We start from the raw sequence: 27221 nt of genomic DNA on the forward strand, positions 1-27221 counted from the left end.
TTCAAGAGGTCCCCGAACTTCGTAGGTGCCAGGAAATAGTCGCTTTTGGAGTAGGTAAGGATCATTGTTTCAGAAAAGTGGCAGCTGTAATCAAGTCGCGAGGAAGCGAGCAAAGGAACTTGGGAACGATCTATCGAGAGCTTTGATTTTTTTAAAGTTGTGGTCATGTTTAGAACTAGTTACCTTATGTGGTTTCGTGTGTTTCCTGCTTGGAAACCGGCTGTTTAGAGAGTTTACCTGGAACTTGTTTGAAACAGTCTACTTCATTAAGTTTGAAGATCTAAAGACGCAAAAAAAAGACAAAAGCAAAAAGTTCGTTTTGGCAGATTTCTGTGATTGTATCCAGCAAGTTACTGTTAGACATGCGATAGTTGATGCATGTATTTGTCAGTCAAGTGTTTGTTTCCTTTGGTTCCTAAATCTGGCTGACACTTTTTCATAATATGGACAGTACGCTGCGTTATCACTTACTATAATCTCCATGCGTGCTAATGGAAAACGTAATTTTGTGGGTATTTAAAAGTCTGTCACATTTTCTAGGATATTGCAGGGCTATAGTTGGATGTACCTAATATCGTTTGAGATGGATATTCCGCCACAACGGTAGTGGGTGGCGGTGACAGTCTTTTCATGGAGCCACTGAGAAACATTTTTTCCAGACCTTCCCTGCCTCCATGGTCCAGTGGCAAAAGTCATGGATTTGAGCAAGATGGCAGCTATGTAAACCCATTCTGGACAGCGCTCTTTGACTATGAAGCCAGTGGAAAAGATGAGCTTACTCTTCGTAAGGGGGACTTGGTTGAGGTATTGTCAAAAGATTCTGCAATTTCTGGAGATGAGGGCTGGTGGGCAGGGAAGGTCAATAATAAAGTAGGTATTTTTCCCTCCAATTATGTGTCATTTAAACCCCCTGGCTATTCTAAGTTAAAGAATGGTGAAGTTAAAGATCTGGAAGGCCCACCAGAAGTTGATTTTCATGAACTTTCTCTTGAAGAGGTCATTGGTGTTGGAGGCTTTGGAAAGGTATACAGAGGGACATGGAATGGTACAGTAGTGGCAGTAAAAGCTGCTAGGCAAAACCCAGATGAAGATATCAGCATGACTGCACATAATGTACGCCAGGAGGCCCGATTGTTTGCCATGCTAAAACATCCAAATATTATCTGTCTAAAAGCAGTTTGTTTACAGGAGCCCAACTTGTGCCTTATAATGGAGTATGCCGCTGGAGGCCCACTTAGCCGGGCTCTAGCTGGTCGTAAGATACCCCCTCAAATCTTGGTGAACTGGGCAGTTCAGATTGCCAGTGGAATGCACTACCTGCACAGTGAAGCAATTGTTCCAGTTATTCATCGGGATCTTAAATCAAATAATAGTAAGTATTTAATATAGTTTTAAAATGAATTGTGAATTTATTCAAGAAGTTTTTCTTTCTGCCTGTTTGGATGTGCTTTCTGCATATTTACTGCTAAAACTGGGGTTAAGTCTGTAATTAAAAGAAGCATAGATTTGATTCCCATAATTTGTTTCAAACATTTTTATTTTTTCATTTAACATTCATGTACAAGATAACCTTGTAGCTTCATTCATGAGGGGGTGTTTTCTGTCATCCAGCACTGTGTTCTTGGACCCAAAGCCTCTGTCTTGTTTGGTTGACAGTATTGTATGCATATTTTTTTTCCTTTGTGGTTTGTGATTACAAGGCTTTCAGGATAATATGAAGTTTTTTAGACAATAATCCATGACTTTGCAGTCAGTTTAGGTAAGTGGTGCTTGGCAGAATAATGTAGTAGAAAGCAGAACTTGGATTTGGTTAGGTAGTGTTTTTGAGATGTTTTCATTTAGAATGTAGAAAGCTTACTTAGAACATTTTTCTTCTGCTAGATTTAAAGATTTTATGTTAACTGTGCCCGATTATGGTGAAGCGAATGAGGCAAGACATTAGAAAGAAATATAGAGAAATATATATGCACACGTTTATGGTGAAGCAAAAGAGTCAAGACATTATAAAAAATATAAAGAAATATTAAGCAATCAGTACAGTACATGAGTATATATTTGCTATGAAAATATTACAGAAGCAAGAGTTTGCAAACACTTTACAGCAGTTAATACATTGTTTGCGATGACTGTTGTTCTTTCGTTTTTTCCTGGTTAGGGGTCACCGCATTGGAGTTTTATGGTGTCGAGTTGCCAGCCCTGTGGAAGGTTGTGCTCCGAAGGCGCACACGCACACCTAGGGCCAGTTTAGAGTGTCCAATTCACCTACTGCATGTCTTTGGGATGTGGGAGGAAACCCACGCGACCACAGAGAGCACATGCAGACTCACCACAGAAGCCACCCCAGCCGAGAATCGAACTGGAGAACTCTTGCTGTGAGGTTGCAGCGCTAACCGCTGCACCACCGTGACCACCCTGTTTGTGATGACTGAATTAGGTTAAGTGGCAGCACCGATAGGTAATCCAGATTGTTTAGATTTGAAGTAGTAGCAAGAATAGGGCGAGTGTATGTGTGTATATAGCTACAGATATGGATTTTATTTATACATGTATGTATATATGTGTGTGTGTGTGTGTGTGTATCAACTTCGTAGTGGCAGTAAAAGCTGCTATTTATATAATGTGTTTTATACATACGTGTGAGTCAAATGCACATCCACCGTAAAGCTCCACATCTTGACATCAGCGTACACCAGGTGATAGCCATGGATCATAGCATCTAGTGGAGAGTAAAAATTACTTTTTTCTGTGTTTCTAAATGTGTCCTTCAGTGGCCAGTAAATGCAGTGTGTTGCTTGGTATTTATTTTTGCACACATACGATGTGTTTGGCTGGCATTTGATGGACTCCTAGGCTGAACTGGGCTTTTGTCCCCAATTTCCCACTATTACACATATAGTGTACTTTTATCTGTTTACATTTTGTTAATTGGACCAGCCTTGCTAAGTAGTGCCCATGTACATAGGGGACATTGAGTTCCCACTTTAAATGATGCTGTAGTGAGACCTGCATCAACGTCTTCCTTCAGAATGGATGAGGTTGGAAGCTGATGTTCACTTCTGTCCTTTCTAAGCTGACCACTCCAGAAGCCTGGCCACAAATTGATCTTGGGTCACCAGGTGTAGTTAAGCCTTGATTTTTGTATGCGATAGAGCCAGCTGAGTTGTTAAATATATCATTGCAGTACCCCCCCCCCCCCCATATGATAGGTAGGAAATCCCCATTAGAACAGTTGTAACACTAAGCATTCAGTGCACTATGTACAGGAAGAGTGTTAAGCACATATGTGGTAGTCCTTGAATAATTCCTTTATCCATGAATGAGTTTATAGTAAGTCATTGGAGGATAAAGAACAGCAGCAGCATTAGAATGCTTGAAGTAACAGCGAAAACCTTGGCATATCCATTGTTTTTCTACGCAATTTAAAAACATCTGTGGCTTTTGTTATACATAGTGTTTTTATGTAGTTTTATAAAACATTTGTATAACTCTGATAAATAAAAGAACCAGTGGGGCACACAGGTCTAAAAAATTGCTTTTAATGAACCAACTGTTGCACAACAAATATAATAAGCTGACTGCTTTTGCGCCCACTCTGGGCGATTTCATCAGAGCTAATAAAACCACATTTAAGTACTCTAAAATCATTGTGTCAAACCCTGCGACCTTAAGATAGGTCTTAAAGGGGTATACTTATTCAATCCTCTACCTCTAGTAGCTTGCAGCAACATTATCCATTTAATTTCCAAACACTTTGTATGAGTTTTTTATCACCTTCCCTTTTATTATTGTTATACAACTCGAGGACCAAAAGCTTAAATGTATGTGCTCTACCTGCAGTAACTACATGTTTACATAACACATTTCTGATGTCACTTCCATTAATATTACAGACATGCTCTGTAATGTGATCTTTGAGGCAGCGATTAATCTTCCCCACATAATAGCACTGACATGTCTCACAAACCGCCAAATAAACAAGATCCTTTGTACAGCAATCAGCAAATAAATTAAACTCAAGCACACGTGTAGTGTCTGGATGGACAAAATTTTCAACCCTAATATGTTTACAGAAATTACAAAACCTGCACAGGGGGGTACCCACCATATCAGATATTCTAATCCTCTTTCTATTATTTCTATTCAAGGGCTTGTAACAAAGCATTCTCTTCATGGAGGTGCTATTCTTAAATGAAAAACCAGGGTGTTCACCAAGGACATTCTTGCATCTCTCATTAGACATAAGCAGTTGTCAGTGCTTCCTAATAATATTACAGACAAGATGAGCATCGTTAAGAGTTTGCAAGACACATCCTTAATTGACCATCCATATTGTTTGTGTTACTTGATATATCATTACTCATTTTAGAGAAATAAGGTTTGGTGTGGTTAATCTGTGGGACAGCAGTTTATCTTGTGCCAACAATACATCAGAATTAGAATAGCCTCTTTGATGAAACTCATTAGTTAAACACTCAAAAGAATCAACCATATCACTGTTTTTAGTAGGTAGTTTAGCATACCTAAAGAACTGATCCATCATAACATTCTCCTTCAGGTGCCTGGGGTGTATGTTACATATTATTCTTTTTTACACAATTTCCTATAGAGTTGTGTCTTGATGCCACTACGAAACCTGCTAACACAAACATCCAAAAAAATCTGTCATTAACAGAATAACTAAAAGTAAACTTCAAAAACTCATTTGTGCTCTGAAAATAGCTTACAAACTCATGCAAAGTATCTACAGATCCAGATCAAATAAACACTCTGTACACAAAATGACCATAGTACAAAATAGGACCCACATAGTGATTCCTAACATTAAACACAAAGATTCCCAGAACGCGAGCACCATGTTTGGATAATTATCCTCACACATGGTGCCCATAGCAATCCCTACATCTTGTAAGTAATACTTGTCTGAAAAAGTGAAAGCATTTTTCCTAAGAATAACGTTTTAAAGAGAACAGATGAAATCTACTTGACCAACCATATAATCAGAGTATTTAGCCAGGAAAAGGATCTTATTTTTCCCAACTTGCTGAGGGAGTGGTAGACACTTAATCTCGAGATGAGTTTTAATTATATCAAGCTATTGTTAGATTTTGGTCTTATTGAAACCTTAGTACATGCTGGGATTGTTCGTGATATGGAAAGGATGAATGGCTTTAGTGTTGCTACTTCATGTAGGCAGAAGTTTGGATGACTTGTTGTCGGATATCGGCATGTGAGAGAAATGTGTTATGGATGTTAAAAGCAGGAAGCTTCAAAGCGACATTGCTGATATCAGGGAGGGGTGTATATTTTCGTGTCTGAGAAGTGATATTACTAAACACGCTGGACGGACTACTGAATCTCTACATAATGAGCTGAATGGACTAAAGGTTAGGGTTAGTTCTGCTCCACCTGAAATTTTATGGTCTGCTCCCAGTATAGTTAGTAATACATGTACTTACTGTAACTGATGTGAATGATTTTATTTTTAATATCCAGAGTCTTGGTCAGCCTATTATTAATACTAGTACCTCAGGCATAATGAGAACAAATGATAAGCAGGTTTTAACGCAGACTTTGTTGACAAATCCAGTAGTTTATATTTCCCAGACTCTGCATTGGGTGGCAACGATTTGATTTCAACCAGTTAAGCTTTTTTACAGCTTCAGTTATCAGAACCCATGAATACAATGAGACAGAAAGCGAGGGGGTGCTCAAAGAGAAGGAGCAGGCTTGGGTGCAAAAGAGTACAGTTAGCAGGGCAGATGGAATTAGGCCCTGCTGTCCGGAGAAAAGTTCCAAGGACTTTATTATTTCCTCTGTTGTGTTGATATCTGAGCAACGCGAGGTATTAAATTGTGGGCTCTCCTTTATTCCTGCTAGAGGATCGTATTTGCATGATATTTTGATAGCTTTAAAACCTTTTGTTTGTAATATTTTATTGAGATTGCAGTATGGTAATAATACTTCGCTGTCATGGAGTTTTAGGAAACCCAGTCAATATATACCTGTGAATCTACCATTGGTAGAGGCATTTACGAAGCTGTGCAAAGGTGATATTTCTGAATCTTTTAGTAAGGAACATCGGAGGATGTTGTATAATGTGAATACTACATAATTTAAGGCTCTGTGTGAGCTAGTTTCAAGTGAGGACATACATATTCGTCCAGCCAACAAGGGTGGAGGAACTGTTTTAATGGACACTTCTAAATATTTAAGTAATTTGTTTGCTATGTTGAATGATACTAATACCTACACTGAATGTAGTAGACTTGATGTTTTGAGGATAATAGATAATTTATTTGTATGTTCATGACCTTTTGGTGGACGGTGCTGTTGACAAAGAGTTATGATTATCTGATGGTGGAACACCCTATGATACCAGTAATGTATAGGCTTCCTACAGTACGTAAGTGTCTTAAAAAAACACCCATGTGACCAAAAGTTTCTGGTATGTGGTGGGTGACAGAACCCTTATCTAATTTTGTGGTAAAACAACTATGCCCCATTGTGGATAAGGTAGATTCTATTCTTAGACACCAAGTACTTTCTGAATAGGTTATTTGAATGGTCAGGTACAAGTACAACTGAATGTACTCTGGTAACAATGGATGTTATTTCTTTGTTTACCATCATTCCTAATGATGATGGTATTGAATATGTGATGCTTTTCTTGACTAAATATTCTGATTATATGGTTGGTCAAGTATATTTGATATGTTCTCTTATAGATGTTATTCTTAGGAATAATTCTTTCACTTTTTCAGATAAATCTTACATACAGGATGTAGGGGTTGCTTTGGATACAATGTGTGTGAATAGTTACGCAAACATGGTGCTCGTGTACTGGGAATCTTTGTGTTTGTCAGGAGTCACTATGTAGGTTCTGTTTTGTACTATGGTCATTTTGTTTTTATTTGGTCTGGATCTGTAGATGCTTTGCATGAGGTTGTCTGCTATTTGCAGAGCACAACTGAGTTTTTGAAGTTTACTTTTAAGTATTCTGTTGATGTGGTAGATTTTTTGGATGTTTGCATTAGGTCTCTTAGTGGCATAATACACAAATCTGTAAGTAACAATGTAAAAAGAATAATGTGTTATGTGCACGTAGCAGGCACTTGAAAACTAATGTTATGAAGGGTCAGTTCTTAGTTGTGCTAGACTACATACTAAAGACAGTGATATTTTTGAATCTTTGTGTGTTTGACCGATGAGTTCAATCAAAGAGGTTATTCTGACTCTATTGTACAAGATGAAGTGCAGTCCTACAGATTGACCACACCAAATCTTATTTCACTAACATAAGTCATGATATATCAAGTAACACAAGTAATATGGACAGTCGGATAAGGATGTGTCTTACTTACTCTGTCGTTCATTTTCTTTCTAATATTATTAAGAAGCATTAGTGACTGCTTATGTTCGATGAGAGATTTAAGAATGTTCTTGGTGAATAACCTGGTTTTTCATTTAAGAATAGCACCTCCATGAAGAGAAAGCTTTGTTATAAGCCTTTGAATAGAAATGATAGAATGAGGGTTAGAATATCCGATACGGTGGGTACCTTCCCTTATAGGGCTTGCAATTTTTGTAAGGCTATTGGCAATGAAAATTATTTTGTGCATACGGACACTAGATGCGAGTTTAATTTATTTGCTAATTGTTGTACTAAGGATCTTGTTTATTTGGTGGTTTGTGAGATATGTCAGTGCTATTATGTGGGGAAGACCAGTCACTGCCTCATATCGCATTAGAGAGCATGTCAATATAGCTTTACTAGAAGTGACACTAGAAATGCGTTATGTAAACCATGTAGTTATCAAGGTAGAGCACATACATTTAAGGTTTTGGTCCTCATTGTATAATAATAATAATAATAATAATAATATAAAGGAAGGTGATATAAAAACTCCTACAAAGTGTTTGGAAATTGAATGGATAATGTTGCTGCAAGCTACTAGAGGTACAGGATTAAATGAGTATACCCCTTTAAGACCTATCTTAAGGTTGTGGGGTTTGAGACATTGATTTTAGAGTATTTAAATGTGGTTTTATTAGATTTGATGAAATCACCCAGAGTGGGTGCGAAAGCGCTCATCTTTTATTATATTTTTTGTGTAACAGTTAATTCATTAAAGGTAATTTTTTATACCTGTGCCACCCGACTGATTCTTTTATCTGTTTGTACGTTTTCCTCCTATTTGAACCAGCTTATTTGCATCTGTCTCGTGTGCTTGGTTTTGCATTTCTGAAACTCTATATTGTCCAGTATGTTTACATCTTGAGTTGCCTGACGTTTCATAATTACACTGTGTATTTGTAACCGTTTTTACAGCTGGATTTTGTAACTTAAATTTACAACTGGGCTGCCCAATGATTTATGTTTGTGTTATGTATTCGTAACTATTTTTACGACCAAGTTGTGTGGTAGTTGGTGTTCAGACTGTATTAGAAGACTGTGTGTATAGCTGAACTAACATCCTGCTGGTCTTGGGGTAGGTGTCAATGTGTGTCTTTGGTGGTCTTGAGTTTCATTATCCAGCATAGATTGTAGAGCAATAGCTGGAGAAGGGAGGATTGAACAAGCACTTGCCTTGGGGTGAGAGTTTGGGGGGGGAGGTGGAGATTCAGCTGTTGCAGGTTCATTTGCCTGCTAAAGGTGAGGAAGGTGACACCGTGCAGGAACCAAGGCTGTTGTGTGCTTGGAACCAGACTAGAGTTCATGTGTGTGGTTGTGTGCATGTATCCGTAGGCATGTTATTGTGCAACTGTTCCTGCACTGTAAGTCTCTGTTTTCTTTTAGAATGGAAGACTGAAAAAAATGTTACTGGCCACATTACATTTGTGTCTGGTACCTCATAATCTACTAAATCTAAATATTTTTAATTTGAAATTGGTAAAGTAATGAACTGATCCACAAAATATAGCCTGGACATGTGAGAAGGGCTGTATGTTTGTTTTATTAAGTAGAAAAGGTTTTATTTAGCTAAGGTTGTGTATTTTGCAGTGTAGCAGGAGAAGAAATATACTGTGGCTCTTAAAACAAAGTGCTATATACAGTGTTTGATTATACATAGGTGACCAGTGGATGCAAGACTGCACATATGGTATTTAGATGAGAAACAATTAGAAACAACAGGAATAGTAAAAATGACACTGGTATTGTTTGATATCTCTCAGATTTTAAAAATGGTTAAGCAACTTGTGCATTGTGGCAGAGTACTGTAGAACATCGTCTGTTTGAGGTTAAGATGATGTTGATGGATATTAAATGTGAGGTGAAAATGGGGAAGATCACATGAGGAGTAGTGATATTGATGAAGGAAGCCAGTTAAGCTGGTATTAAACTCAAAATGTATGTTTTTTAAATTTTGTCTAGTAAGCTTTTTAAGAAGCATGATTTGAGTTTAGTAAGCCGAGAAGCTGATAGCCTCCCCATATAAAGAACATGCCAATACTATCAGGATACAAATCTCACTACTCATTTTCTCTGCCCATAAGGGTCTAAGTAGATAGACCAGGGCTGAATTTACAGATGCCCATCCACTTATACAGGTTGGTTTAAGAGAGTTGGTGAGCTGCTTTGTTATGGAGTGGGAGCTTTTTCCATGGGTAGGGAAACCTCTGCGAGAGGTGTTTATCTCCTCAGCAGGTTGTGTTAATATTATAATGTAGCTTCATATCCCAAGGATGGGTATTGGTGGTGCTGCATGTTCTTCTAGTGTGTAAAAGGTTGACCAGGACGGAGTCACTTTGCAGTCTTGTAGCCTTATAATGGATTTTCCCTGCAGTAAGCTGCTGGTTGGATAAAGTAAGGAGTCTAGTTGGAGAAGTTTGAATACGAAAGATGATAGAAGGATGTTGTCATGTACTTAGACTAGTAATCGGCTCTGCTTTTGCCAGTTGTATTCATTAGGGGAAGCTAGTATGATGCATTTTTAGGTTTTATTAGAAGCTTTTTGTAAGAAGGAAGGTTTGTTGCCCTTTTCCCCTCCCCCTCCAGAGGTATTTGCAGTTATCAGGTAGCTGCATTGATGTTCAGGTTGTAAAATGCCTTTACCAGTAGTGGCTTTTTGTTGGGGTGTCAAAAAACGTGATAGTTTTTATGCCTAGAAGACTAGGTACTTTTATCTCTGATCTTGTTCCATGTATGTGTTGCTCAAATACGTTTTCAGTGCGATATCAGTTGTTGTGGTTAAAACAAAAAAAAAAAACAAAAAATCCGGAACAACTAATGAAAAAATTAAACTGAACCAGAGCCACAAAAAGATGACAAAACTTTTAATGCAACACATCTACAGCGTGCTTTCATCCACTAAGGACTTCTTCAGACTGTATCCTGTTGTGGTTAACTTTTGGAGAGAGAGAAACATAACTTTTAGTATCCACTATGGTCAAACTATTAAGGATCATGTTTTTTTTTTTTTTTTTTTTTCCTTTTGTGATAGAGTTAAGTGTTATGCATTCCAGCCCCCACCCCCCACCCCCAAAATATTTTTGTTTCAAGTTTGCTGTTTTAAGAAAAAGTAAGTTGGGCTCTTTTTGATTTCACAAATTGGCTTTTACAGTATCTCATTTGGGAACGAAGAATTGGAATCTTGAGGATTATGTCAAATGGATGAAGATTGGATGGGTTTTTCATTTCGCAGTGTATTTTATTACATCTGTTAGCTCTGTTATGGTGATACCATTTTATTTGTTACCTTGTTTCTTACCTTTTATTTTTCAGATCTGGTTTGAGAAGGCATTGTTGTTGTCTCTCACTTTAATGCCAAGTTTTACTTTGACTCTGTGTTTTATTGTTTTCTTTAGTTATGTTTAGTTGGGAATGAGCCTTAGTTGTACTGCATTGTGTTTGGTTAACATCTGAAGGCTTTGTAAATTTTGTTTTACTTTTGGTTTTAATAATTTTGTTTACTTTGTAACTCCACCATTTAGAATTTCCACTGTATTTAAACCTCATGGGGCTGAATTTATCAGTGTAGCTAAAAGTGTTGTAGAGAGCTATAAATGATTCACTAGTAGGTTGATGTGGGCCTAATGTGCAATTCCAGTTGATTGACCTAAGGCAGTTGCTTTGGGCACCATAACTGTCCTTTTGAAAACTCTTTTGACGATGGCATCATTTTATTGGATTGTTTTCGTGCATATTAGGAATGTCATTGTGTTATGGATGGGGCAGTATTTTGCTTGGCATAACTGGCAGGGATATTAGGATGATTGCCAACAAGGGTGTTGTTCATCCTTCTCCAACATAGATGACAAAGTAGGTGGGGTATTTCATTTAGAAGCTTTAATATATAGAAACACATTGGGATGGATAGCAGCATCATAAAATACAAACAAACTGATTAACAGACAGACATTGTATACATACATGCTTATCTCAACAGCTTACTACAAAATGGCAGTCACTCGCACGTGCTCAGTATTTATACTCTTGTGCAAGCCCTTGGATAGATTCTTAAAGATATACACACACACATTGCTCTACATCTTCCCCCTTAAAAAGATTTCCCTTTGTAACGACATTAGAGTTAAACATGCTTTACTATTGACATTAGAAACAAAAACACAAAGCAACTTGGACGTGAACATTGTATCTGTTACACGGTTTAGAGATGCAACCGTGTTTAGTAACATCAGTCTCCATTAAATTTTGCAACAGGGATAGTCTTCAGTGAAGAATGTGTATCAGGAACTTATGGATTTGTCACAGGAATGGGAATGTTTTCTGGAACTTTCTCCGGAATTGGAACACCAGAAAACTCACTCTGAGAAAAGTCTTTCTCATAGGCTATGTGCGGTGGTATAGGCTCGAACACAAGTCTCAAATGTTTCCAATTCCACCTAAACTCTGTTCCTTGTGATTCCACAATGTATGATCTCTGCTCTGGGCAAATGTTCTTCACGACACCAATCCGATCATAACCTTTGGATGTCTGCATCCTTACCACTTCTCCTTCTTGTAATGGATTGAGCAGTTTGCTGGTTTTATCATAGTAGGACTTCTGAGTTAAACGCCTCTTCAACAGATTGATTTTCATTGACCTGTTGTTCTTGACACATGAAACCAACAACTGTCGACACAAACCAGAACCACATTACCAGTCAGAAGTCTCTGAGCCGGTGAACCAAGATGTTTATCACAAGGAACATTTCTGAGATTCAAGAGGTTCAAGAAAACATCGCTATTATCTCGTTTTGACTTCTCAAGTAACTGTTTTGCACTTTTTTGAACTGCATGTTCTGCCAAACAATTTGACTGGGGTACTCGGCGCTACTTGTGACGTGAGTAAAGTCCCATTCTTAAGCAAATCTTTTGAACTGTTGGCATGTAAACTGCGTGCCATTGTCGGAAATAACTTTGTACACACTACCATGTACTGCAAAATGATGCTTCATCTTGGTAATGACAGTACAGGATGCTAGGTTAGGTAAAGTCAATCTCGAACCAATTGGAGTAAGAGTGTACTAACACCAAATAATGTTGACCTTTCCACTCGAAAATGTCTGTGTCTATTGTCGACCAAAGTAGTTCCAGAATCTGGTTTAGATGAAGTGGTTCCTTCTGTTGATGTGGCTTGGTACTATTACACACGGAATAAGATGAAAGTGCTTTCTTAATGTCTAGTGACAGAAAGCCTAAGTACTAGCTTTCTCGGTTCTCTTTTGGTATAATTTGCTCCTGGGTGACTACGATGGAAGATAGTAATGTAATCTGGTTGCATGGACTTTATAACAATTACTTTCAGACCTTTCATAATGATAACTGTCGGACAAAATCTAATTTCTGTATGGAAAATAAGTTTGCACGTCTTGAGGTAAACTAGATTGCTTTGACTGCCATCCTTGTTGAATAAAGTGGTTGAGCCTCTGTAAAACTGAATCTATTGCTGTGTGATCTCTCTCGGGTCATAAAGACATGTGGAGGAAAAATTTCTCACTTCCATTACTTCATAGTCAAGGTTCTCATTCTCATGCTATTCTGTGGTGTTTCTAGGCAAGCTGGACAATGTTATCAGCAAGATAAAGTTTGCCTTTCTTGTAGACAAGATTGAAATTATACTTCTGCAATCTCAGCATCATGTGTTGCAGTCTGGCTGGAGGTGAATGCATAGGTTTTCTCAAAATAGTGACTAGAGGTTGGTGGTTTGTTTCGATCTGGATAGGTCTACCATAAACATAATCATGGAACTTTGAATATGCAAATACGGTTGCCAAAAGCTCTTTCTCAGTCTGGGCATACTGCATCTCAGTTGGAGTAAGAGTTCTCATTGCATAGGCAACAAGTTGATCCTCTTGGAGAATGACTGCACCAAGACCAAATTTTGAAACCTCACAGGAAAGAGTAACTGATTTGTGAACGTAATATCTGAGAGTTGATAGACTAGCAATTCTCTGTTTCAGAACATCAAATGATCTTTGGTGTTTCTCCAACCAAGACCATCTTTACGTGTCACCTCTCTAAGCTGTGCTGAAAGTTGGCTCAAGTCTGGAATGAACATGCCTGGGTAGTTAACCATGCCAAGAAAACGTTGCAGGGCTTGAACATTGTTTGGAGTTGGCATCTTGAGAATAGCTGTTTGCGTTGAAGGGTCTGGTTGTAGGCCTGTACTGGTAAATAAATGACCAACATAAGTAACTTCTTATAGCCTGAATTTGCATTTCTGTGGATTGAGCTTAAGATTCCCTTTATATGCTCTTTCTAGAACTTTTCTGAGGTTTCTTTCATATTCAGCTTCACTATTACCACCTACTAGTATGTTGTTTACTATAATAGCGCAAGGATACCCAGAAAATTTTGTTCCATTGCACTCTGAAAGACATCGCTTGCAGAATTTATTCCAAATGGCATTCTTAAAAATCTGTACCTGCCAAATGAAGTACTGAAAGTAGTGAGCAATGAGGATTTTTTTGTCAAGCTGAATTTGCCAAAATGAACTGTTTACATCTAAGACAGAAAAAAGTGTCATTTGACATCAAGGTTGCAACTTCTTCGATTGTGCACATTGGATGATGAGGTGTTTTAGTGCTTTGTTCAAATCTTGTGGATCAATACATATTCTGATGTCATCTGAGCTTTTCTTATGAGCTACATTCAGTCGGAGTTGCAACTGGACCAATACACCTTGTCGCGCCATTTTATCTAGATCGGCTTTGACTCTGTCCTGCATGGCTATTGGGACTTTACGTGCTGGACTGACCTCTGGGTCTAACTCCATGGAGTACACAACTGGAAGTTTGCCTAGTTTTGTCTTTGAAAAGATCAGCATAGGTAGAAAAAATGTACTGGGTGAAATTAGAGTAGTGGTCTTTTAAGCTGACTTGGTGGACTTCCTTTTTAAATGTAAGCAGTCCCATCTTCAAACACTCTCTGAGCCCTAATAATGACTGGGCATGCCTCTTGACCACATAAAACAATAAGTCCTAGCATCTTCCAGCAGAGTAACATGAAAGCACTACTGAGCCTTTACTTTGAATTTATTCACCTCCATAAGCAACAAGCTTCACACATCTTGCCAAATCAAGCCTTTCACCATGACACACACTAGCAAATGTTTCTGCTGATATAACATTGTACTTGGAACCTGTATCAACTTTGAGCTCTGTCGGTTTGCCATTTATCCAAACAGTATAAAATACTTTATTCTTTGCCCTTAAATCTACCGAATTAACTGTTTCATGAAGCAGTGACACACTGTCATACTATCAAAATAAAGAATAGGTTTGCAGCTTTCTAATTGATCAACTAATTTCTTAAAATGTTCCCTCTTAATAAACGACTGTAGGCCTTTTGATTTACAAAACCTTTTAAAATGATTCCATTTATTACATTTGTGGCTTTGCTGACTAAAAGCTAAACATTTTTCCCTTTAAGATTCATGACTTCCACCATGGTTACGACAGTTGGCAATGAAATTGGGTTGGGGCCATGCTTTAAGTTTGACTCCCTATTCTGCTTCACAGTAAGTGGGCAAACTCTAGAATTTGCTACAAAGTTCTGAGATTTACCAATGAGTGCTGCAGAGGCTACAGTTGCTGCCATGTGCTTGGGCCTTTTTCTTTTAACCACATGCTGAATACTATCGACATGAGCTTTATCATTGTGCCTTCTAGAGCTATTCTCCTTTGTAAGCATATTTGTGTGCCTTTCTGTGAGCTCGTATATCTGACAAATCTCAATGGCCTTATTCAAAGTTAAATCACTGTCACGAAATAAAATCTTTCTCAAAGCATTTTTAATACTACACACAAGTCTGTCATTTATCAACTCATCCATTAAATCATCAGATCTGCACATTTTAGCCTTCTTTCTCAGGTCTGTTATTTATTCTCCAAAAGTTTCACCATGCTTTTGATCCCTTGTGTAAAATAAGTGCCTTTCCATAGTAACATTTGTCTAGGGGTTACCCATTTCTCTAAATTTACGTTTTAAGCACTCTGGGTCCTCCCTTGACTCAGCCGGTACAATGACTGTTCCCCCCTCTTCTGTATAGATAGCAGGTGCATACACAAACAAATGTTCTCTTTCTATGGCTTCTGACCCAGCTAAATTAAGCAGAATAAATGCCTTTGTATGGTCATCTTTATCAGAAAATGCAGCCTGTATGAAAATGTACACTTGCTCAAACACTCTCCAGTTCTCAGCGATATTACTGTCAAACACAAGTGTACTGGGTTTTCAAAATCAGTCTGCTATGCCCACAAAGTATGTACAAATGCTAAGAATATGGCACTTGTAATCATGTATGAACAAACTGTTCTGTGAGCTTGTAGTAACTGGTAGTTAGGTCTAAGACATTCCCATATGGGAAAGTAATAGATGGATGGTTAAAACCAATATATGACAGAGTGCACCATATAGTGAAAGACTCCTGGGACTTTTTGGGAAGGTTGAAACTGGAAATTTGGAAGGAAGGGTTGGTGTTTGTAACCAGTGATATGGTGGATTTGTTCTTCTGCATCCCAAAGGAAGAAGGACTAGAAAGCTTTAGTAACAGTATTCAGAAGTACACGGACTTTGAGTGGGAAAAGACTAGTTTAATTTGTGAGTTTGTCCATTGTACTGGATTTTAATTGCTTCTGGTTCGAGGGTGAATACTACAGACAAAAAAGTGGGGTAGCTATGGGGGCGGTGTGCACCCCCCATGTATGCAAATATGGTGTTACTAGATTGGGAAAGTGAATATATTTTGGACAGTCATTATGCTAGTAAATGTATTTGCTACACTAATTTTATGGGATGATACAACAAGAGAAGTAGATACATTAATGAAGTATTTGAATGACATCAGTAGTTATTTAAAATTCAGCCATAGTAGTAGCACGACAGAGCTGGGATACTTAGACACCTTTATTTCGAATGGGACAGCAGTATTTAAATCCAGAATATATAGAAAAGAAACCTTTAGCAACTCATATTTAGAATATACTAGTTGTCACATAGCAAGTCAAAAAAAGAGCATCATTAAGGGTCAGTGCACAAGAGCTGCGAGAATGACAGCTGATTTCAATGAAATGAAGAAAGAGTTAAAATATATAGGAATATTATTTGGGGAAAGGGGTTACCCCAGATATTTAATTGTTGTCGCTCAATATGTACTGAGAGAATGGGGGGAAAATACAAGCCACTTCTTGGTATTGGGTTGGAGAAAAACAGGGAAGAACATGAGAATGAAAAGGGAAATTCATACCATAGGCTTATGTAGTGGAAATTCATACCATAGGCTTATGTAGTGGAAATTCATACCATAGGCTTATGTAGTGGAAATTCATACCATAGGGCTTATGTAGTGGAGTACAGTCCATATGCTGAGGAGATAAATAAAATAATGAGACAAAATTGGAATATTCTTAGAAGTGATAACTTGGTTTACAGTCAAGTGGGTACAGGGCCTATGTATGTTTACAAGGCTGGGTCTAACCTAAAAAATAGGTTTGAGAGAGTGAAAGATAGAATAAAGGGTGACACTGGAGACGGGCACACTAAAAATGTGGGCATTGTCAGCAGTGTATGGAGGTCATAGAAGAGAAAACAATTGCATTAGGGGGACGCCAACCACACTAAGGTTTAAGAATGGGAGTTGTTTATCCCAACATCTCATATACTTGGCCAAGTGTATGGAATGTCGGAGTTATTATGTGGGCAAAACAGGCAGACAATTAAGGAACAGGATATACGATCAAACCTACCGTATAAGGAAAAATGATAAAAACAATGCTTTGTGTAGACACATACTTAAATATGATGCAGGCCATTAAGTTTGGGATTTTAGAACAGGTAAAGGTGAGTTTAAGGGGAGGAAATGTTAAGGTCAAATTAGCTGAAAAAGAGGTCAAATAGCAACTCAGGTTAAATGCAACCAAAGAACCTGTGTTGAATGACTATTTTCCCACTAAATCTATCTTGGATGCAAGGACATGAATGACATGTTGTAGTAGGGCATATACGCATAGAATAAAGTTAGAAACAAGTGAATAGTAAAATAAAAAAAGCTGGTATAATAAGAAAGGAGGCAACATGTTGGGATACAATGTTTAAATAATAAAAGTGCAGTACTGAGTATTAAAGATGTATATATTTTTAACATGGCGCATATGAACATTTTTATACGTTATACATTTGTTTTTTTATTTTTATAAATGTGTTCTTATTATACAACCATAGTGGACTATTGTGTTCTAAAGAAGTACGTAGTTTTTACCACAAAATAATTTAATACATCTATATGTTATATAATGTGTGTTTTATGCCTAATTGTGATATACATAAGCATATGTGATTGTTTTATAGCCATACCTAGAAATTGCATGGCAAACAGGGTGTAGTACAAAACTGAGCAGAATTAATAAATATTCATAATGATATGTTTTATTTATGAGAAGGTTAATTGAGTGAGCATTCCCATTGGATCTTGACTTTTTTTTAAAATGTATTATATAGGGTGGAGCAACACACATTTCACTGTTCTGATGAAGTCTGCCGATAGCAATTGAAAGAGCTTAACCTGTGTGTAAAATAGTTTTTGTTTTTTTATTAAAAGTGATTTTTTGAAAGTAAGCATTTGCAGTGAGCTGTGGTCCTTTTTAGCATATATTTTGTTTATATTTTTGGTTATTTGGTCGTATATATGCTTACAACTTGGTATTTACTTGAAGTAACATTCAAATGCACAATAAACTCTGAAATATTGTACTTTGTGAAATATGCTCTACAATGTTTTCAATAAGCATGTATTAATGCAGTCATTTCCCTTTATATTATTCGTTTTATGCAGTTCGGACTTTATTTCAAACATTTTCTGTAGTAATTCATATTTATCAATGTCAGACATTTTGGTTCAAGTATCATTTAGAGTGTTCTGTATGCTTCATTTTCTATTTTGCGAATAAGAAATAGTACTGAGCAAGTTTTAATATCGGAAATTTGTTTCTGACCTGTTTTGCGAAGTATACGTACAGTATGGACGAGTCACTCTTGTGTATTCCACCAGTTCCAAGCAAGTGCTTTAAGTCAATTTAGCCATGCTGCCTCTAACACCATGTTCTTTAGACATCCCATTTCTGGCACCATGTTGCTTGTCCTTCTCTAGCATAAATGACAAGCAGGTGGGTATTTCATTTAGATGCTTTAATACATAGAAAGACATCAGGATGGATAGCAGCATCATATACAAATGAACTGATTAACAGACCGACCTTATATGCATACATCTCAACAGCCTACTACAAAATGGCAGTCAGACTCGTACGTGCTCAATATTTATACACTTGTGCAAGCCCTTGGATAGCTTCTTAAAGGTGTATGTGTGTATATGTATATGTGGTGTGTATGTATATATATATATATATATATATGTGTATATATATTTATATATGTATATGTATATATATATATATATATATATATATATATATATATATATATATATGTATATGTGTATATATATATATATATATATATATATATATATATATATATACAGGCATTTGTCTACAAAGGGGAAATATATTAGTTTTTTTTTTAATACTGCTTGTTTGAGATTGTTATGTTCTGGTAGTTTTTGCTTCTGTTTATTGGTTGAAGCACATCTTCCTTTACTAAGTGGAGGCATAATTTGGATTACCAAGTAGAAAAGGGTTTTCTCTGATGGATAGGTTTATAATATTAGCAAGGAAGTGGTCATGCTGATGAGGAGATGCTGTGGGAGTTGATAACATATAGAACTGTAGTTTTGTTTTTATTGTAATGTGGGTAGCAAGTACTTAATTCTTAGTTTTTTGCAAGACAAATTTTGAAGGATGGTCTTATGGAGATGATGTAACCTATCCACTCAGTCTGACCTACCAAGCAAGGAGATAAGTATTTCTGGAATTTGGACATGTCTGTGAACCATGTCTCCTTTGACAGCAATAGCGGTAATCCTCGACTAGGTGTAGGTATCGCAGGATTTACCAGTGGTTGGTGTGCTTTGATCATACATAGCCTGGGTGATTAAACAAAGGCAGCCGTGGGCAAGTCCTTTGTTACCCACATCCAGTCATAGATTATTGCTATTATGCAATGACGTTATTTAAGAAAAAAATGTAACTTTTATGAATAATGTCATTCAACCTCTAACAGCAACAAGTCTGGACAAAACTATTATATAATGCAGGACAATTTTTAAATATTGTTCCTACAAACTTGGAAAGTTGATACAGTAACAGATTTTGCATTAGCGTGTTTTTTTTTTCTGAAACTCAAATGTATGTCATTTTCTCACTTCAATCTTCAATGATTTGCCAGAAAACCAAAGTCATATGAGGACCAGACCAAAAATATGACGCAAAAATCTGGACAATTGAGAGGTATGAATCACGGTATAATAGGACTTTAGTTTTCTTCTGACAGTTTCAGGTAGTGTGGGGCATCTTGGGTATGTCCATTCTCTGACTACACGGTACATTTAGTACATTGCTAACTTTGAAGTTTTTTTTATTTAAATATACGAGTCAGATGTGGAATATTTTATAGATTGTGTGTGATAGTTCTGTGGATTTTGGCAGAATACAGAGATATTTGCCTGACCTGTTTTATCTGTTCTTAATGGTGTTTTGAGATGTAACTGAGGAATGAAGTTGGTAAATAACAAGATACCTTGATTTCAGGATGTAAGAGATATGCCATGGAACTTCTTAGAGAAACGCTCCTGGCATCAAAATCAAAACTTTTTTGATATGGCATATTTTGCTTCACAGAGCAGTTTACTAGTTATTAAAATGTTTGTCTTTGCTTTTTTTCTAACATTTTCAGTTGTCTGCTAGCAGTGTGGAGAATGTTTAATGGAACTTGTTTCTGATTGCAAATCTGGATTTACATTGAATCGATGTGCACATTTTTGATTGTAAGTAAAGTATTATTGTATGATGTCTGTTCCATTGACTGCAAGGTAAGCTCTCCAAGCATTTTGTTTTATTTAGGCTGTGGATGTGGGAGTCCCACCTTCTGTGGATTTTAGCTTGGAGGTTCCATTAATTTGCCACTGCCTAAGAAAAGACACTAAGGAGGCAGAAGAGTGTTTCTTCATTACCATAATCCTTTTTGAGAACAGCTATTGTTCATCCTTTGCAAAGCATTTATGGGCCACACTCACACAGTTCCTCCCAGTGGAGAGGTAGCAGAGACCCCCCCTGGATCTACACCACAAGCTAAACCAGTATTCTTTTCCATGTACTTAGAGAATCTCACTAACTGTAAAGGATTTGCTGGAATGCATAAAGGCATCAATTCAGTTATGTCCCTGTGCACCACTGGGAGTGAGGTGGGTCCAGTGTAATTTCTGATAATGTTTTGAATTCAAAAATCATTATGTGAACTCCTGTTGTGGTAGAGTTTTGGTTGGTCAAGTATAGGTCAGAGGCTGATGTGAAAAGCAGGATAATGTTTGGGGAAAATGGGTTATTGCTTGATAAATGGGAATCATTCAAGATTGGGAAGAGAGATTAGAAAAGCAGTTTTCAGGGAGTGTAGTGACTGGAAAGATTTTTAAAGGTTCCCTGCAGAGTACTGTGGTATAAATGTCGCGTGGACCAAATGGCTGTAACTAATGAAATTATTCTTTTGAGCTGGGACACAGGAATTAAATTGCCTGGAGATTGTAAGGCCTTATTAAGTTTTAATTCTGTTGGCTGTCAAAAAATCAATTACTAGAAAATGGAAATTAAAATATAACCCAACCATGCTTGAAGTGTTTGAATATTGTAAAAGAGATAAAAGAACTGGAAATGGGAGATTTAAAAAAAAAAAAAGAGAGCCAAGTACATAGACATAAGTGGAATTTGTGGAAACGATACATGCAGAATAATATCCAGGATGAACAGTGAGGTTTAATGGTAGCCAGGAATTGAGCAATTTATGCAATGTTGGACTAAATGAGAGTTGATGTAAAGAAAGAAAGTGCATGTAAATGAAAAATGTTAATATGGTGTGTGTTTTCTTTTCTGTTATTGTATGTGTACCTCTGTTTTAAGCGATAAAGATTTTTTAAAAACTTTTATTAAACTATGAGAATCACGGTACGCTTAATGGTTTTAGTGACATTGCTATTTTTGGCTTCAAGGAGTTGGGGCATTATGACTATTTCCTTTTTTTCAGGTTTGTGAGTGCAGAGTCTGTGCATCTAATCATAGAATCACCAGTTTTTGAGGATTTTTCCAGTATGCTGTATTTTGGGTCTAAGCCTGAATTTAATAGTCAAGTTACTAACTTGTTTCGTTTTGGCTGGAACCCAGTGACTATGTGTGTCTGGTATAGTGTTTTCAAAGGTGTATGTGTGTATATGTATATGTGGTGTATATTAAGTTTTAATTTGTTTCTGACTTATGTTCATAGGATGTTACTAGGCTATTGGCCCTAGGGCCTTTATAATACTAACCATGTTGTACCTTGTTCCCTTTGACCGTTTATGGTCTGTATTTGCAGTGTGAGTCTATGATCAGCACTTAATGCCCTTATCCAAGAGAGACATAAGTGACAACCCTGGGTTAAATTTACAGTCTCGCATCCAGTTGTCTAAGTTGAACTTAAATAGGGTCATTGATGAGGTCTGTTTGACGTGAATTGGGAGTTTGTTCCAGAGGAGTGGCAATCTCTGGGACACATCTGTCTGTCCAGCATGTCCTGTTAATGTTGCAGGCTAGGTTAAGATTCTTAGAGTGAGTGAATTGTGTCCCATTTGACTTGCAGATGTGGAGCATTTCCATTGGGGCAGGTCTGAGACTGCTCTGTTGGCCAGGCACAGGTCGCCTCTCAGCAGCCTGTACTGTACAGAGTACAGTGATAGTGCCTTCAGTTTGTATGTGTAGGTCATGTGTTGAAAATCCAGTAGAACCCACAGACTGAAGTGGGGTGAAGATATGAGTACCTCTTTCTTTTTATAAGTACTTTTGGCAGTACTTGCTGACCATTTGTAAGGAGAGGTTTTTTTTCCCTCTAGTACATACTTGCACGTTTTTCACTTGGAATCACATGATGAGTACTTTATTTTTCATGGCTGCAAGTAGTGCATACATCATTTGTTTTAAGTACAAGTGTGCTGTCTGTAACTGAAATTCAGAATTGTAGAATAAATGTGAATTCTTAAAACAGGAACATGCTGTTGGACATATAACTTGTAGTGAATACCTAGAAATATCACATGACATCTCTTACACGAGACTGTAATGTGAACACCAGAAACAAATACACCACATGTGCGACATTAAGGGACAGAGAATAGCTTTAACTTACTGTGAATCATTTGTAGTTTACAGCAGCTTTGCAGTCTGCATGTTATTTGTTTTTCCTCTTGTTTAGCACCGACATTCACTTAGGTCCCGTTTCCCGTATATGTCATGTCTGTTTTTATGTAGTTCTAGGTGTTAGTCTGATGTAGCGCTCTTGGTTGATGCAGGATATTGGCACTTTTTTATTGCAGTTATTTTCAGGACAGAGTGTTTCAGTTGATTAGTTGATTTAAGTTCAAGGTGTACCATTTGGTACATAAGCTGTTTTCATAGTTTGAACCCAGCCTCTCCAAAGTACTTTCTGCCTGGAAAGATTTCGATTTAACCTTTTTAATCCCCTGACTTGGTTTACATTGCATTCGTTTAATTCTGCTGTTCTTACAGTGCTGTTTAAATGTGGTATCATTTTTTTCATTAGGTTTAGTCCAGTATGATTAAAAGAAAATTCTTAAATACTTGAAATTGTTCAAGACTTTTGGGCAGGTTAGAAAGAATGTACCTGACAACTTAGTATATTTAATTACGGATACTATGTTATCCATGTCACTGTTCCTTACTCTTGGATTGTAGGATCTGACATTGGATCCGAGCCAGCAACTTTTCAGACAGCTTTTAGGCTCGCTCCTCCCATGATCTCTTGCTGCCCTCTGACCCCCTGATCTCGTTTGCTGCTGTCAGCATCAGATATGATTTCTGCTGGCTCGAGTATCCAGTGGGGATAAGTCCTTTTTTGTTTTTTCTTTTGGCTAAATTCTTGCTTTTAGTTAAATTGTAGTTTCTAGTAACTTAGTTTGTCCTTCTGGTTAGTTTGTCTTTTCCCTCCCCTCCCATTTTTGTCTTTTGCGGTTGTTGTAGTTTTGTCATCCTTTCTCTTCTCTCCTTTGCTTTCTAGAATAGCAGTGCTTTCTTAATTGTTGTTTATTCTGTTGGTGGTCTTTTCTGGTTTGTTGGCCCTGGCATTTTTTTCCTGGTTAACGATTTTGGAGTGTCCATTTGGTTTTATTTGATTTATTTATTATATTTGTTAACCGGGAAAGTCTGACTGGGCTAGAAGCCCGTTTTCAGCAGAGGCCCAGGGAAAAAACATTACAATATATTCTTTGACAAAACAACAGTAATTCACTTTACAGAATTATAAGAAATTAAATACACACCATTACTTACAAAAGTATGGGCGAGGCAAAAATATGCTGTGTACAAATTGGATGTTACACAAAAATATCAATGTTAGACCAGAAATTTGACATTACACCAAGTTACTATTTTACATATAGTGGCATAAGAGTGGTGCCAAACACTGTTTGAAAGGAGGGAGAAGTTGTAATAGTAGGATTTAAAACTTTTTTGGAGTAGGAAGGGGTGGGACGAAATGGATTTAGTCTGGGGTAAGACAGGAGTAGTGCCAATGATTAGCTAGGCAGTTTAGTAGGAGTTGTTTGAACACATGATGGTGTGGATTTTTATTAATTGTAAGAGGGAGAGTATTCCAAAGTTTGGTAATTTTATTGGAATAAAGACAGTCCCCATGATAGTTGTGGGATTGGGTGACCTGTAACATAAGTTTATTGGTGGATCTGAGAGTCCTGGTGTTTGACACTGGATTGGACAAGATTAGAGAAGGCAGGACAGTTAGTGAGTTGGTGAATTAACTTGTGGACCTTGGAAGTTGGTTGAGAGCTAGAAGGTTGGGGAGCTATAGCCATTTTAGTTGAGAGAGCACAGTACAGTGGTGAGTCCTGTGTGGGGCATTCAAGGCTAAGTTGGCAATTTTGCGAAGGTTTGTGAGAGTGTGAGATCCGTAGAGAAGAGAAGAAAGGTGAGAATGGGCAGTGGCAATGGTCTGGCCCTATATAAGGTACCAAGTTTGAAGTGCACTTATTTGATTGTCAGAGAGACATGTTTTCCAGAAGTTAGATTCTTATCTATAGTGACCCCTAGGAGTTCAGTATGAGTAGTGGGTTCGATATTCATAGGTTCATAGGTACTAAGCTATCGGCCCTGGGGCCTATACAAGCCCAGCCAAAAAGGTACCCTGGCTTTTGCCAACCAAGAAAATTATTTTCCTGTGCCACTGTCAAGCAGAGCCACAGAAGTGATCCCTGGGGTGAATTTCCTATTTCCCATCCAATCTTCAAGATTTTTCTTGAAGAGTGCTAATGAGGTACTTTGTTTGATATAGATAGGTAGTTTATTCCAGAGTATGGGAAGTCTCTGGGACAGGAATCTGTCCCTCCGGCATGTTCCGTTTATTGTGGTGACAAAATTTTGGTCCCTAGAGCGTGTAGCTTGGAGGGATTGGGATTTCTTTAAGTGGAGCATGTCCAACAGCTCTGGGTTTGACATAGCTTTGTATGTTAGGCAGAGATCACATCTGAGTAGGCGATATGCGACGGAGTAAAGCTGGAGTTTTTTGAGACTGTCTGCGTAGGGCATCTGTTTGAGGCCAGTGATGCTCTTTGTGAGGTATTTCTGCAGCCTTTCCAGTTGTAGTTGTCTTATGAGGTACATACCAAAAGGGACGTTGTACTCTATAATGGGTCTAATGAGTGATGAGTAGAGGGGAACAATGACCTCTTTTTCTCTGGATGAAAAACCTTTTGTGATGAGGTGTGCCACATAGAAGGATTTCCTAACTACTATGGCGATGTGATTATCAAAGGAGAGACTACTGTCCACCTGTGTCCCAAGGTCTCTTATACTTTCGGTGTTAAGTATACTACCGCCTATGTTGTAGTTCATGGGTACAGAGTTTTTACCAAAGGGGATGACAATACACTTTTTGGCATTGAGCTTGAGGCCATGGCTTTGACACCAGGCATCTGTCTCAGTGAGGCCCTTTTGTAGGATGTCCACATCGTTACGAGTTTCGATTATGGCTCCTAGTTTGCAGTCATCTGTGAACTTCATTATCCAAAGACCTTCTGTGTTAGCCTGTACTTCAGAGAAGTAGATACCAAACAGGAGAGGACCCAGGACCGAACCCTGTGGTACTCCACTTGTCAGTGGTCTGAAGTCAGATTTGGAGTCTGCTACTTTCACAGTGTGGGTTCCGTCAGTGAGCCAGTTGGCAACCCATCTAGTGACATAGGATTTATACCTAGTTTATCTATAATTCCAGAGTGGGGGATGGTGCCGAAAGCCTTGGCAAGATCTAGATAGGCTGTGTGAACCACCTTACCCTCGTCTACGGCTTTGGTGACTGCTTCAAAGAAGTCTATCAGGTTTACGAGACATGATCTGCCTTTTACAAACCCGAACTGGGTGGGGTCCAGAGTTTGGAGATTACCAATGTCTTTGTTTATAAGTTCCATGATGAATACATTCCATGTCTTTGCAGACCAGGCTCGTCAGGCTAATGGGGCGGTAGTTCCCGGGGTCCGTAGTGACTCCCCCCTTGTGGAGTGGGAAAACTGTCACTGTGTGCCATTCAGCAGGCACAAAGCCTGAGGTGAGGCTATGATTGAACATGGTACTTGGGTAGGGTGCCAGTTCGTTCTGTAGTTCGTGTAGAATGCAGCCTGGGATGTTGTCTGGTCCCATGGATGCTGTGTTCTTGGCTTTGGAGAGTGTGGTTTTTACCTGTGCAGCCTTGATTACAGGAACTTTGCATTCTTCCGTTATAGAGATAGGTTCAGTGCTAACTTTACCCACCTCTCACCCCCTAAAGAGCCCATCTGCCAGGATGTTGGCAATATCAGTTGGGTCTGTATATTTAGTGCCATTGTGCTGTAATTCAGAGCAGATCTGAGTGTTGCCATTGAGATTCTTGACATAGCTATAGAATGCTTTGTGGTTGTCTTTAGAATCAGTGGCGATTTTGTTTTCGTAACTAGCTATAGAATGCTTTGTGGCTGTCTTTAGAATCAGTGGCGATTTTGTTTTCGTAACTAGCTTTGGAGGATTTTATCAGGGATTGCAGCTTCTTACTGAGGCTGACCAGGGAGCTTCTCCACTCGTGGGATTTTACTCTCTCTTGCAACAGTTTCTTCCTTCTGTTGTACAGTTTGTTTATGGCAGGGGACCACCAGATTGGCTTCCTTTTTTTGGAGGATAGCGTCTTGGTTCTGTTTGGGATAGCACGATCCATGCACTCGTGTAAGTGCTTATAAAGTGCACATGTGTAGGATTCAGTAGTTGTAACTGTATTGTCCATCTGCATGGGTGTCATGACGTTGACCACTTCTGTCTTAAGAAGCATGAAGTTGGCTTTGGAGAAATTTTTTACCATGGTGTACTTAATGGGGGGTGGGGTCAGGATGTGGATATCTAGGGTAATTAGCTTATGGTCTGGTCGGACCAATGAGGCGTTGACTTCAGGTGTGGAACACCAGTCACTCATGTTGGTAATGACTAGATCTAGGATATTGTTACCCCTGGTTGGGGTGTGGATAAGTTGATCCAGGGCATTGGAGTTTATGAATTCCAGAAAGCGTTGAGCGAAGGAGTTGGTACATGAG

The 27221-nt window shown here is 38.1% G+C and overlaps 1 protein-coding gene across 1 annotated transcript in view; it reads left to right on the plus strand.

Annotated features, from left to right (window-relative positions):
• LOC122793690 (mitogen-activated protein kinase kinase kinase 10-like) overlaps positions 1-27221 on the plus strand; it is a 1334525-nt gene that overhangs the window by 844 nt on the left and 1306460 nt on the right. Inside the window, exon 1 of the mRNA XM_044061910.1 lies at positions 1-1372. This exon is cut by the window's left edge and continues 844 nt beyond it. Coding sequence (XP_043917845.1) covers positions 631-1372 — 742 coding nt within the window. The 5' untranslated portion in view covers positions 1-630. The remainder of the gene's footprint in view (positions 1373-27221) is intronic.

Source organism: Protopterus annectens, chromosome 2.part0 (genome assembly GCF_019279795.1).
Source record: "Protopterus annectens isolate FY-2018-M chromosome 2.part0, PAN1.0, whole genome shotgun sequence".
Lineage (NCBI taxonomy): Eukaryota > Metazoa > Chordata > Ceratodontiformes > Protopteridae > Protopterus > Protopterus annectens.